The sequence below is a fragment of the Panthera onca genome, chromosome B3 (assembly GCF_046562875.1).
Source record: "Panthera onca isolate mPanOnc1 chromosome B3, mPanOnc1 haplotype 2, whole genome shotgun sequence".
NCBI lineage: Eukaryota > Metazoa > Chordata > Mammalia > Carnivora > Felidae > Panthera > Panthera onca.
The window spans coordinates 18,631,503-18,644,412 of record NC_138344.1 but is presented as its reverse complement, the minus strand read 5'-3'; the positions used below and the strand labels follow the sequence as shown (position 1 = coordinate 18,644,412).

Sequence of the window (12,910 nt, the reverse complement as noted above, 5' to 3'; positions counted from 1 at the left end):
GTACCTTTTTTGCAGTCACTCCCCATTCCTCCTAACTTCCTCAGCCCTAGGCAGCCACTAATCTACTTTCTGTCTTTGTGGATTTTCCTCTTCTGTATATTTCGTATAAATTGAATCATATAACAAATCGTTTTTTGTGTCTGGTTTTCACTTAACATAATGTTTTCAAGGTTCATTCATGTTGAAGCATGTATCCATACTTCACTCCTTTTAATTGCTAAATAATAGTCCACTGTATGGATATACTACATTTTATTCATCTATTTATCACTTGATGGCTATTCGGGATGTTTTCTTTTTTTGGCTGCCAGCAATAATGCTGCTGTGAACATTCATAGGCCAGTTTTTGCATGGAGATATTTTTATTTCTCTTGGGTCTATACCTAAGAGTGGAATTGCTGGGCTATATGATAATTTTATATTTAACCTTTTGAGCAACTGCAAGGTAGCCGTAGCATTTTACATCCTACCAGCAATATATAAGCATGCCAGTTTTCTACCTCCTTGCCAACACTTGTTATTTTTCTTCATCATTTTTATTATAGCCATCCTAGTGGGGATGAAGTGGTTTTGATTTACATTTTCTTGACAGCCCATGGGTTGAGTGTCTTTTTTGTGTACTTGTTGGCCATTTGTATATTTTGTTTGCAGAAAACCTTTTAAGGTTTTATGTTCAATTGTAATAGCTTTCTTTAGCCTAGATTTGCTAATATATTTGTTACACTTTCATTTGTTACTTGTTTCATATGCAGCAACTCTTATTTTAATGGTTGTATAGTTTCACTATATTGTGTATCTGTCTTTTTCCCTTGTTGGAATTAGACAGGGAATAAGTGATAGATGTAAATATACACAGGAATATATTCATGTGTGTATGTATATGGGATGGGATGTTGTATGTATATCCAGTGTGAGGCAGTGGAAAGATGTTAGGAGATGTTTAGGATTTAGATGACAACTATTCAATGCTGTCTCAGAGTTCAGTGACTTCAGTGATGCGGATAATATGTGCTAGTTCCCTTGCAAGGATTGTGTTTAAGAATTAAAGTGAAAGCATTTTACAAATTTCAAAACGTTCAGATGTAAGTTACTGGTTTTTTTTTTTAAATGTTGTTGTTGTTGTTGTTGTTGTTGTTGTTGTTAGCTCTTCCAGTGATTAGGAAATAACTGCATTTGCTTAATAGCCGCTATTTTCCTCTCATTATATAGGATTTTCTAGCTCATGTCATCCACCACCTGGCTGCTATTAGTTTGATGAGCTTCTCTTGGTGTGCTAATTATATCCGCAGTGGGACCCTCGTGATGATCGTGCATGACGTGGCTGACATTTGGCTGGAGGTAAACTTTTGCCATTAAAAAAAGTAAGAACAATACCACGTCCCGGGTTTTTGTGTCTCGTCCCAGGAAGAATTGTCTGTGAGTGATTTAGCAGGGCTCTCTGTCGTGAAAACACCCGAAGTCTGAGGATGTCTCCGGGCTTAAAGAAAGGAAATCTTTTAGTTTTTAGTTTCCATCCTTCTCCAGGGTACTTGAGAGAGGTTAACTCATGGGATCCCACTTGCAAAAGTCGCACGCAGATACTAGCTCACAAAGTACACTGATGTCTCTGAGGAAGGAATGAACTCTAGTCTTTGAAAAGGAAACCTTGGATTTGTGGCATTATGGATTCTTAATATTGGATGATACCATATATTTCCTTAAGCCAAAGATGAACACCCATTGGATGCTTGCACTCCCCCACACAGATGGTCCTCCAGCTTTAAAGAATGAGAGCTGATGTTTATTTAAATGACATTTCCTTTCTAAGGAAGGAATGTTTTGGAGCAGGGAACATTAAAGCAAGAGTCTTCTTAATCCCAAACAACACAAAATATGAGAAACAAAACAAAATTAGGATTGTTTTCTCTACATGTTTCTGTTATGTATTGGTTCCCGTTTGCCCTGAGGCAGTGATCCGAGGGTCCTCTTCCCGGCCAGCTCTTCTGCTGTACTTAGGGTCACATTTCCCAGAGCCACTTAGTGTGTCCTTTAAATACCTTCGCTTATAATACAGCTGAGGAAAATGATGCCAACCCATTTCATGTTCAGGATCGCCTGAATATAGGTTGGTATGGAAGAAATTAAATTTGATAGGATCTTGTTTTTCTAGAGCAGCGTTCACCAAACTTTTTGGTGAAGAGCCAGATAGTAAATCTCGCCTTGTGGGCAACATAGGATCTCTTGCCATATATTCTTTTCGTTTTTTATTTTCTCATACCCCTTTAAAAAGTGAAACCCATCCTTAAGGAGTGACAAGCTTTAGCCCATAGGCTGGACTGTAGTTTGCTAAACCCTTTTCTAGATGTAACCAGAAGTCATTTGAAGCTATTTTGAAGCAACTGGCTACTGTTAAAATATCAGATGTGCACAGAATTTTGTTTCTTCTATGCAATTGCAGTTAGACATCTAAATCCCATTCTAAAGGTCTAGATTATTCAGGGCAGCAGATGGCTTAGCAAAAGAAGGATTATGTCGGTTTTCCCATGTATCGCTGTCTGAATGTAGCCATCTCTGTTATAATTACCTCCTTCTCTGATCATATCTCGGTAACCCTGCCTGTAAATTAAAACCATATTGGCCATGACTTAAGAATTTTATGCTACTCTGTTGCTTCTAAGCCCTCTAGCCTTTGGTGTACATCCACTGTAAAACAGCTTCACTGTGCTGTTAAAAGGGAGTTAGCTGTTGGGACTGGGAATAAGCACTGGGCTGTCCCTGTCCACCCTCCCCCACCTTATCACTGACACGATAGAACTCCCTGGGTGATTTGGGCAAATCACTTAATGCTTTGTTTTCTGTCCTCAGCTGTAATATGAGAAGTCATATCTACCCCTTAGGGTATATTGTGAAATTTAGCTCATTACTGTTTGGAAATGTTCTGGGGTTCTTAGGTGAAGAAAAAAAAAAAAAAAAAAGAACAGAAGAAAAATGAAATGTCAAACTCAGAGGTCCCTTCGTGAATAAACTATGAGAACAGCTTCATGTTGTTAGTGATCATGAATCATTTCTGATTCACAAGCCATGATCTAACTTGAGGTTGGACGAGCAAGGCCAGTACCTTCCACCAGCTGGGAAGAGGCAGCATGAAGTAGTGGAATGGGGCTCATTTTTTTATATCTTCCAGAAGGTGCCTAGTCCACAGCTTCCTTGAGTAGTTGGTTTTAGTGTTTGTCTTCTTGGGCAGGTTCTATCTGAACCCAGACGTGGTACAACTTTTGCCCCTGTTTAGACCCTCCTAAAGATGGTGCCTATTGATCTTTCAGATTCCTCAAGAGAGTTGGTAGGTCATTTTCTTAGCACTTTCTTTGCAAGGAAAAATAGCCCCAATATCTATGATCACTTTTACTCAGAAGGTGCCTTTGCCTTCTTCAAGCATCTTCCTGACCCTCTAGTTTTCCACACGTTCAAGTTTGGATCCAGGACCCAACCCTTTAATGGTATCATCGTATCATTTCGTTTATGAATATTTAATTGAAGAATTTTATACTAAATCACTTTATCTGAACGCAGTTGCTTTCTTTTGTTTTCAGTCTGCGAAGATGTTTTCTTATGCTGGATGGAAGCAAACTTGTAACACGCTGTTTTTCATCTTCTCCGCCATATTTTTCATCAGCCGCCTCGTTGTCTTTCCCTTCTGGTGAGTAGACAAGGTGCTATACCATGACTTTGGTCACTGTGCTGAGGTGGCCTTGGCATGTTGTCGAAGTCAGAGTGTTGCCCTCTCCTCCTTACACTGATGTCCAGTCGTTAGTGCCAAGTTCAGTTGGAAACACTAATGTGAAGGGGCCATTTTTATAAATAATTAAAACAACACCTTCCAGCGTGGAAAAGGTTTATTACAAAAGGAGGTGGGAAATGTGTAACCCAATGGGTAAGCAGCAGCTCTGACTCTATGTTTTGTTTTGTGAATATGGATCTTTGTGATTAACAGCTTTTCCAGTTATTCAGTGAAATATCATTGGCCAATCAGCAGCTCTTTGAAAGAGAGGCATGTTCTATGTTAAAAATAACAGTAATTGTGGTCACCATTAATTGAATGCCAGACACTGGATTAGGCCCTTTGTATAATTTGGCTCTAGTCTATACAACAAATCATAAAGATAGGTATTACCAGTCCTACTTCACAGATGAAGAAAGGGATACTGATTTCATTCTCCATGATCACTGGCCCTAACAAAGTTCTGGATATCTTTTCAATATTGATCGGCTCTCGATCAGCCTGTTGATTTTATTTAGTCAAGGGCAAGGATTGAAGAACGTATATAGTGTCTCCCCTGACAGTCATCCCTTTGACAAGCATAATTTTCCACGTGTTGATTGACAGGAACCAGAGGACAAATGTGAGGAAGTCTTTGATGGTTTGGAAGAAAGAACTTATAACCAGCCATAGTTTGGGGCCGGACTAAGAGTTTCAGATCCTCTCAGCAGAAAAGTTAGTGTCATTGAAGATCCTGGGTTGCAGGGGAAGGGGATGGAGACCCACTTCCAGGCCTGGCTCCTAGTGGGTGGACAGCATCCTTGACTAGACCCCAGGGAAGTCTGGTCAGAGAGGTCAAGGGATGCTGCCCTCCCTATGGAAGCCAGCTACAGCTTTAAACATAGACCAGTATCTTACTTAGACATTTTCTGGAGAGGAGCAGCAGCGTGTGGTAGTTAAGTTCATGGATGCAAGTTGGGCATGGATTCAAATCCTGGCCCCACACTTACTACCTGTGTAATCTTGGACATATTAGATATTTCCTTGTGCCTCAGTTTTCTCATATGTAAAATGTAAGCGTTGTCACAAGGCTTAAATAAAATAATACATATAAAATAGTTCAGAATGACATCTGAAACATAGTAAGGACTCAGCAAATGTCAGCTATGTTTGCTGAAGTTATTAATAATTCTCCAAGAATTTGAAGTTTCATCTAGAATCATCTAGATGATTCATCTAGAATTTTCACCTAGAATCAAATGTGAGATCCATCTTTGAAATACTCTCCTTGGTTGAAGAATCACATTATCCTCACTTCTGCTTTGGTTGAGCAAGTGTGTTTATGAAATTATAATATTGTATGATAGCAATTATTGATAGGATAAGTATTGACTTTCAGGTAACTGTTGACTTACGGCTTTTCAGTGTGAATTTTATGATGCTATAAATCCAGCATTTTTCCATCGATTCCTCTTATTATGTTCCAAAGACACCATGCGTTCCAGTTATCTGTTGCTACATAATAAACCATCTGTACACTTAGTGGCTTAAGACAGTGTTTAAGGAGCTTTTTTTGTAAAGGGCCGTAGAATAACTATTTTAGGATTTAAGGGCTACATATGGTCTCTGTCACATATTATTCTTTGCTTTGTTTTGTTTCTTTTACACCCCTTTAAAAATGTACCAAACCCAGATGATCTCACAGGCTGTAGAAAAACAGGTTGCAGGCCAGATTTTACCACCAGGCCTCAGTTTGCAGACCTCTCTTTTAAAAAAAACAACACTTATTGATTATTATTATTATGACTTACGGGTTTGGGAGTTGACCAACCTCAGCTAGGTGGTTTTCATTTAGAGTCTCTTCATGTGGTTACAGTCAGATGTGGCCAGAATTGGACTCTTCTTAAAGACTTCCACACTCCACATGGTTGAGATAACACACATAGGATCAATTGGTTGATGCTGATGGCTAGTTGGGACCTTGGGTAGGCCTGTCAGCTGGCGTACCCTCCATTGGCCTGACCTCCCCATAGCATGGCAGCCGGATTTCAATAGTGAGCAGCTCATAAGAGAGCTAGGCAGATGCTGTGTCTCCTTTTATAACCCACCTGCAGAAGTACCATCATGCCACGTCCGACCTCTTGTTCTTCATTGGATCCAGGTGACTAAGCCCAGCTCATATTTGAGGGAAGGAAAATTAGACTCCATTTATCCACAGGAGTAGTTTCAAAGAATTTGCGGGGATATTTTAAAAAGCATACACCGTGGAAGCTCTCAGTGCAGGGAACTCTCTGAGAAGCTTCTAAGTGTTGCTGCTGTGGTTGGCTTTTGATTTAGCAATGAAGGACATTAACCTCAGACATTCCCATGATGTCTTAAATCAACAAGCAAGCTTACTCTTGCCCAGAAAACAACCAAACATCATGCTGGGGTTGAGGGATTGTGGAGGTGGTGTGTGAACTTTCCCACATACCCTCATCTTTAAAAATCCTAGATTTAAGTCATTCCCTTGCCAGCATTTCTGCATTTCAAGGAGAATTAGTTGCATGTATTTGGCATTTTCTTGATCTTGATACTTCGCTGACTTCACCAGCCCACTGCAGAGGGCAGCCAATACCACGGTTTGCTGTCTTCAGGGAGTTGGATTGCAAATAAACCAGTATTAACAGACTTGACTGTAAAAATCGTTTTGCTGGTAAAAATTTTTCTGCGCTGACGTTGACTGGTCCTCATTGGAAGGTTGAGGAAAACTTCACCAAGCTATTGGAAGTTTGGGTGATTGGTTCTTGATGGTTTTTGAAAGAATCAGTTGCAGTGTGTTACTCTAGCTTAAATAGTGTTCCCATCAGCTTGAACGTGTTACACAATCATCTTGCGGTGCCAAAGAGGAAAAGTCAGTTCCTTGTTGTTAGCCTGACTCCAAGCATCTGTCTAAAATGTGTAACTGTAGATTCAATTTTCAAGGATATTTTATTAGTTCAGTTTTGGGGGGGGATGGAATTTACTACGGACCAAACAATGTGCAGATGATCGACCTATTTCCAGATTCAGACATTTTTGAGGTGCCGTGGGAGGCAGCTGGCCATCAGTTGCTCTGTTCCTCCCAACTGTTTTTGTTGCACCTTTTGTGGTAAGATGAAGGGCTGAGTGGGGAGAAAGCTGACCCCTCTGAAATGTATCCAGAAACTTTGAGAGAAAGAACTAGAGCTTGTCCATTACACATGTCTTTCCCTTTCTTTCACTTTCCCTACATTTTCCCCAGCCTCAAGCATATTTGCTGTTGTCTGATCGCTTTCTCTTTGTATTAGTACAACTGTGCCTTCTCTTCTCTCCTCCTTTTTTCCGGAATCTTACTTAGCCAGTTCTTACTCAATCAGTGTCAGCAAGAAGTAATTACATTGTTTTTTAAAATACTGTTCCTCTCAACATTAGGCAGGAATTCCAACTGGCCTTGGTCAAATTACTTTAATCTAACTGCCTACTTACCTCATTTGTTTGCATTTTTATTCAAAGCCATTTAAATCTCAGGCTTAGTTTTTTACACTTTATTACCAACTGTTGTTTTAAAATAATGACTTCTAAACTGTTGAATTATTGGATGTACCTATCTATTGGAACAGTATCTGAACACTTCCAGGGAATCATTAGGCTAGAAAGCCCTTCCTAAGTTCAGGTAAACAACTCCCCTGACTCTCGAAAATTTCCTCCATAAACAACAAGAACAGATAACAATTTAGTCCAGGCTGTTCCAGCTGAAGGAAAGGAGCTCTCTGTCTCAGCTGAAGTTTACAGGTGGTGGTGCTGGCTCACTGTACTTCTCCATTTCTGGAACTCATCACAGCTAGATGTTGTAAGAAATGCATGGACGAACAAGACACAGTTCCTACTGTGCAGGAGGTCACGACGGTGGTAGAAGAGATCTTTGTATCAACTACCTCATCTATATATGTGAAGACTATTATATTATGTGATCTGTCTACTGGATGTTCAAAAAAAAAATTTCCAACAGTGAGTAATATTCAAATAAGTAACTTCCTGACCTCCAAGTGTCCACATGCTGTGGTAACTTTATATTCCCCATCACTGGCTCACTAGGCTTCAGCCTGCAGCTTTTGGTGATCTGGCTCTCACTGGCATAGAAAAATGGTACTCTGGGAAGCCTCATGTGAAAGGGAATTCTGTGAATGATGTGACGATATAAATACTCAGAATGGCTATCAGAAAGAGGACAGTTTTAAAAAAGACAAGACAAAGCTGAAAGCGTAGAGCAGTGCATTTAGCAGACACTCATCGGAGGGAAACAAGAATAAGGACCCAGTGGACCTTTCCCATTGTCATAAGGCCTGGAGCCTCTGTTCTTTTTTTTGTAATGTTAATTTATTTTTGAGAGAGAGAGACAGAGCGCAAGCAGGAGAGGGGCAGAGAGAGAGGGAGGCACAGAATCCCAAGCAGGCTCCAGTCTCTGAGCTGTCAGCACAGAGCCCCACGCGGGGCTCGAACTCACTGACTGTGAGATCATGACCTGAGCCCAAGTCTGGCACTTAACTGTTTAAGCTACCCATGTGCCCCTGGGTACCTCTGGAGCCTCTGTTCTGAATGATAAGGGCAGAGCATGGGTCCAATTGTGCCATGGCGCCATGCCCTCATGGGATGGTACAGTGCCCTTTGCATAGCCACCAGAGGAAAGGAGGGACTTGTGCAATGCAAGAGTGGCTCTGCTGAAGCTGGGGCCACTCCCTTGAGCCTCTGCTGCAGATGAGTATCTCGGAACTAGACTTTCCAGTTACATACTTTATGAGAGAGACTGTGAATTTCACCGCCTGTGTTTGTTCAGTGTCTCATTCGACAGGGTGCCCTCACTGGAGCTCCTTCCCTCGCACCCCACATGCTTGGCACTTCTGCTGTTCATAAGTTCATAAAGGACAACTACAGCACTCACCCTTCTTCAAATCATGGTATTTTAGAAAAGGGACCTTTTACAGAATTTGGTCATTTTTTATATTTGGAAATAATTCCAGGCTTACAGGATAATTTCAAGTATGTTACAAAGAGCTTCACTGTATTCACCCAGATTTACTAGTTAGTATTGTGTCCTGTTTGCTTTCTCCTCCCTTCTCTCTCCCCACTGCCCCATCACTCTCAGCGCACACACACACACACACACACACGCACGCACACACACACACAAGCACGTGTGTACATATATATTTTTTCTAAATCATTTGAAAGTTGCAAGCATCATGTCCCTTTATTCTTTCGTTCTTCGGTGCGGATTTCCTAAGAACAGGGAGATCCTTTTACAGAATCACAGGAATAGTTGTCGATTTCAGGAAATGTAGCAATCCACCATCCATGTTTCAGTTTTGTCCATTGATGCAATAATGCCTTTATTGCTTTGTTCCCTCCTCCTGGATCCGGCCCAGGATCACATTTTGCCTTCAGTTGTCATTCCCCCAGGGACAGTTCCTCACCCTTCCCGTGTCTCGTGTCATCAACATTATTGAAGCATTTAGACCCCCGATTTATTTTCCAGGTGAGGGGTTAAGATATTTCTGGGCTCACACAGCTAGTTATGAAAGAACCGAGACAAGAAACAGGACAGTTGAAACTGAGAACAGATATGTTTCAAATTAAATGACTAAACTGGACAGCTAAAAGCAGGCATAATTTGCCTTCCCTAAGTATTTATTAAGTTTTCTTCAACTACGCAGTCACTTTGAAATACAAGACATCCCTGAAATATAAGGTAGGCAATTACTCACCAGTAGAACCAGTATTTGTTATCCTGAAAAGGCTTAGGGCTCGCCCCCGTGATTAGCAGAAGATCTTTTGGTGTGCATTAGGAAAATACAACTTGTGGTGGCTGCCTTATCTAGCCCAGCAAAACCAGCTACTATTTATACCAGCAATGTGATCTTTTCAAGCCACCAAAGCTGCACTGATTGCCGTAGAGTGGAGATGGGAAACAGAACCAAAGCGGGGAAAAGCCAAGGTTCGCAATCCCGGGGCGTGGTACTCCTGCCACCATTTGGACAGATTAAAGGCGGTGGACGGAACAAAGTGGCTCCAGGAATCCAGGAGTGCAGCGGTCTTGGGGCATCCCCTGTGAAGTGAGAAATTCCATGTAGCCCGGAAGGTAAACAGGTGTTGGCATGCTCATTCATGTGCCAGCACACATGACACACATGTGTTTGGGACAAAACTGAGGAGGACAAAGTGTTTATTTTTCCCTTCCTCCCATTCTTCTTTTAGCAAAGGAGGAGAAGAAATTGGGATTGAGAGACTGGACCATCCTTAGTGAGCACCCTGAGACCAACAGAAGGAGGTCCTGAAAATGTAACCACAGCCCCCAAACCTGCTGTCCCTGGGGCCATGGTGGCCACCCCCTTTGGAGCTCCTCTCCACTTCTGTCCCCTCTGTCCTCCCGCAGAGAATATTCTGGCAGCACAGCGTCCCCACTCCTCTGGAGCTCCTCTCCCTCTCCTGAGTGGCTCCCCCCTCCTCTCCCTAAGCAGAAACTCCAGCCCAGGGATCTGTACTCCCCTCCCACCCCATAAGCCACCTGTAGTGGGAACGGGTGGGTGGAAAAGCAGTCATCCTCACAACAGTAGTGACAGTAATAGTCCCAGCTACCATTTTTCGAGTGCTTCCTGTATGCTAAGCTCTTCCCATTTGTCAACTCCTCTAACCCTCACGACAGTCTGACAGTCTGACGAGGGGAGTGGTGTTGTTTTGATCTGACAGAAGAAACTATGCCCAGAGCAGTTCTGTAACTCGCTGAAGACAGCAGGAGAGACATGATCCTAATCTACCAGGCTCCAGAGCCCACGCCTTGTCTCTCTCCTCTCTGCAGCTCTCTCAGAAGGCATTTGCATTTTAATGGTAGTCTCCTCCATTTCTAGGACTCCACAGTTTGCAAAGCTGGCTGTGTGTCCCCCTGGAGCCTCCCTGTCACAGGGGTAGGGGGTGACTTCCACCCTGTCCCAGGACCAGGAAGCTCAGTGACATGTGCTCAGGTTATGAGGCAAGAAAACAGCCCCGGAATGGCCTCAGCCCGGGAATCCTCTCTGCTGAGTTTAGTCCTAGCGTATCACTCCCCTTTCTACATCCAGCAAAGCTTCCTGATGCCATGACATGCAAGGCCAACATGAGATGCCTCCATTCAACTCTCCACTGGCATCTCACACCGCCCCCCTCTAACGGTCCTCTCCCTTAAGCTGCACCGGTCTTGTTTTAGCCCTTGACTTTTCCATGATGCCTCCCACCCAAGGGCCCTGTACATGTGGTTCCTTCCAACCAGAACCCTCTTTTCTGTGTCTTCCCTTTAAGAATAGAGAAATAGGGAAATTGCAGGTCAGTCAGAACCCTTTTTCTTTCCTTTGCATGGATCACAATGAGTAACTGCATTATTCACATTCCCTGGTAGAATCTGTAAAGTGGATGCTTTTGAGTAGTTTCCTTTACCGTTTTTGATACTGACAAATCCCTATCGGGGACCTAGTAAGGAGCAAGCCCCTGGAACAGGTGAAGGGAGGACACAGAGATGAAGACGTACAAGCATCTATTAGTACAAGGCAGGTTGAATGAATCAGGCCAAACGCTCTAAAGGAGGAGGTAGTGGGGGAGCCTAGAGAAATACTATACATTCAGAGGTGATCAGAACAGCACCGAGACTTGTTACAGAGGCTCCCGTGCTTGCTTTGATGGGTGAAAAGAGTTTTAGCTGAAGATGGGAAGGGCTGGGCGCCTGGGTGGCTCAGTCGGTTGGGCGGCCGACTTCGGCTCAGGTCATGATCTCTCGGTCCGTGAGTTCAAGCCCCGCGTCGGGCTCTGTGCTGACAGCTCAGAGCCTGGAGCCTGTTTCAGATTCTGTGTCTCCCTCTCTCTGACCCTCCCCCATTCATGCTCAGTCTCTCTCCGTCTCAAAAATAAATAAACGTTAAAAAAGAATCTGACTTCGGCTCAGGTCATGATTTGGCTCAGGTCACCATTCGAACCCCGTGTCAAGCTCTGTGCTGACAGCTTGGAGCCTGGAGCCTGTTTCAGATTCTGTGTCTCCCTCTCTCTCTGCTCCTCCCCTGCTTACTCTCTCTCTCTCTCTCTCTCTGTCTCTCTCTGTCTCAAAAATAAATAAAAGATTTTAAAAAATTAAAAAAATAAAAGGGAATAGGTGAGGACATTCTAGGCTGAGAGAATACAGAAAAAGGCACACAATTCCCCAAAGATCCAGCAAATCAGAATGACAAAGAGGCTTTCTGTACATTCTTTCCTGAAATCCCTGTGAATGCAGGCCCCAGAATGTGAGCCTTAGCACTTCAGGGATTTGGGTCTGTTTTATTCATTGCTACATTCCTGGCTCCTATGAAGTGCCAAGTAGCACTTTGGTAGGTGCTCAATAAATATTTATTGAATGAATAAAGTAGATAATCATTGCTTCCATTTTACAATTGAGAAAATGCACAGAGAAGTGGATCAAGGTTACATAGAACCAGGATTTTAAGTGGTAGAGCCGGTTATGTTAAGAACATATAGGAGGGGCATCTGGGTGGCTCAGTCAGTTAAGTGTCCAACTTCAGCTCGGGTCATGATCTCCCAGTCTGTGAGTTCAAGCCCCACGTTGGGCTCTGTGCTAACAGCTTAGAACCTGGAGCCTGCTTCGGATTCTGTGTCTCCCTCTCTCTCTGTCCCTCCCCCACTCATGCTCTGTCTCTGTCTCAAAAATAAACATTAAAAATTAAAAAAAAAAAAAAAGAACATACGGGAAAATATAGTTTATAATGATGGAGGTGAGAAAGGCCTTTTAAAGTATAACATGGAGGCTACCTATAAAGGCAAAAATTGATAAATTTGGTTACAAAAATATTTTAGAAGCTGATTTGCCACCCCCACCCAAAAAAAAAAAAATAAACAAGGTTGAAAGAATCAGACTATGTGATGATATTTAATATGATTTTAAAAATAATGTTGTGCTTGATATGTAAAGAACATTTATGAGTCAACAGAAAAAGTAAACACCCCAATAGAAAAATGGACAGATACCATGAAGAAGCAGTTCACCAATGTATAAATCAAAGTAACCAAATAAAATATAAATATATATACACGTATATTCATTTCACAAGAAATACAAATGTAACTATAAACAATGTGATGTTCTTGGGGCGCCTGGGTGGC

The 12,910-nt window shown here is 42.3% G+C and overlaps 1 protein-coding gene across 7 annotated transcripts in view; it reads left to right on the top strand.

Annotated features, from left to right (window-relative positions):
- CERS3 (ceramide synthase 3) overlaps positions 1-12,910 on the top strand; it is a 122,006-nt gene that overhangs the window by 70,557 nt on the left and 38,539 nt on the right. For all 7 annotated transcript variants that reach the window (XM_060617806.3, XM_060617808.3, XM_060617805.3 and 4 more), the window contains 2 exons: positions 1,210-1,338; positions 3,570-3,676. In XM_060617806.3, coding sequence (XP_060473789.2) covers positions 1,210-1,338; positions 3,570-3,676 — 236 coding nt within the window. The remainder of the gene's footprint in view (positions 1-1,209; positions 1,339-3,569; positions 3,677-12,910) is intronic.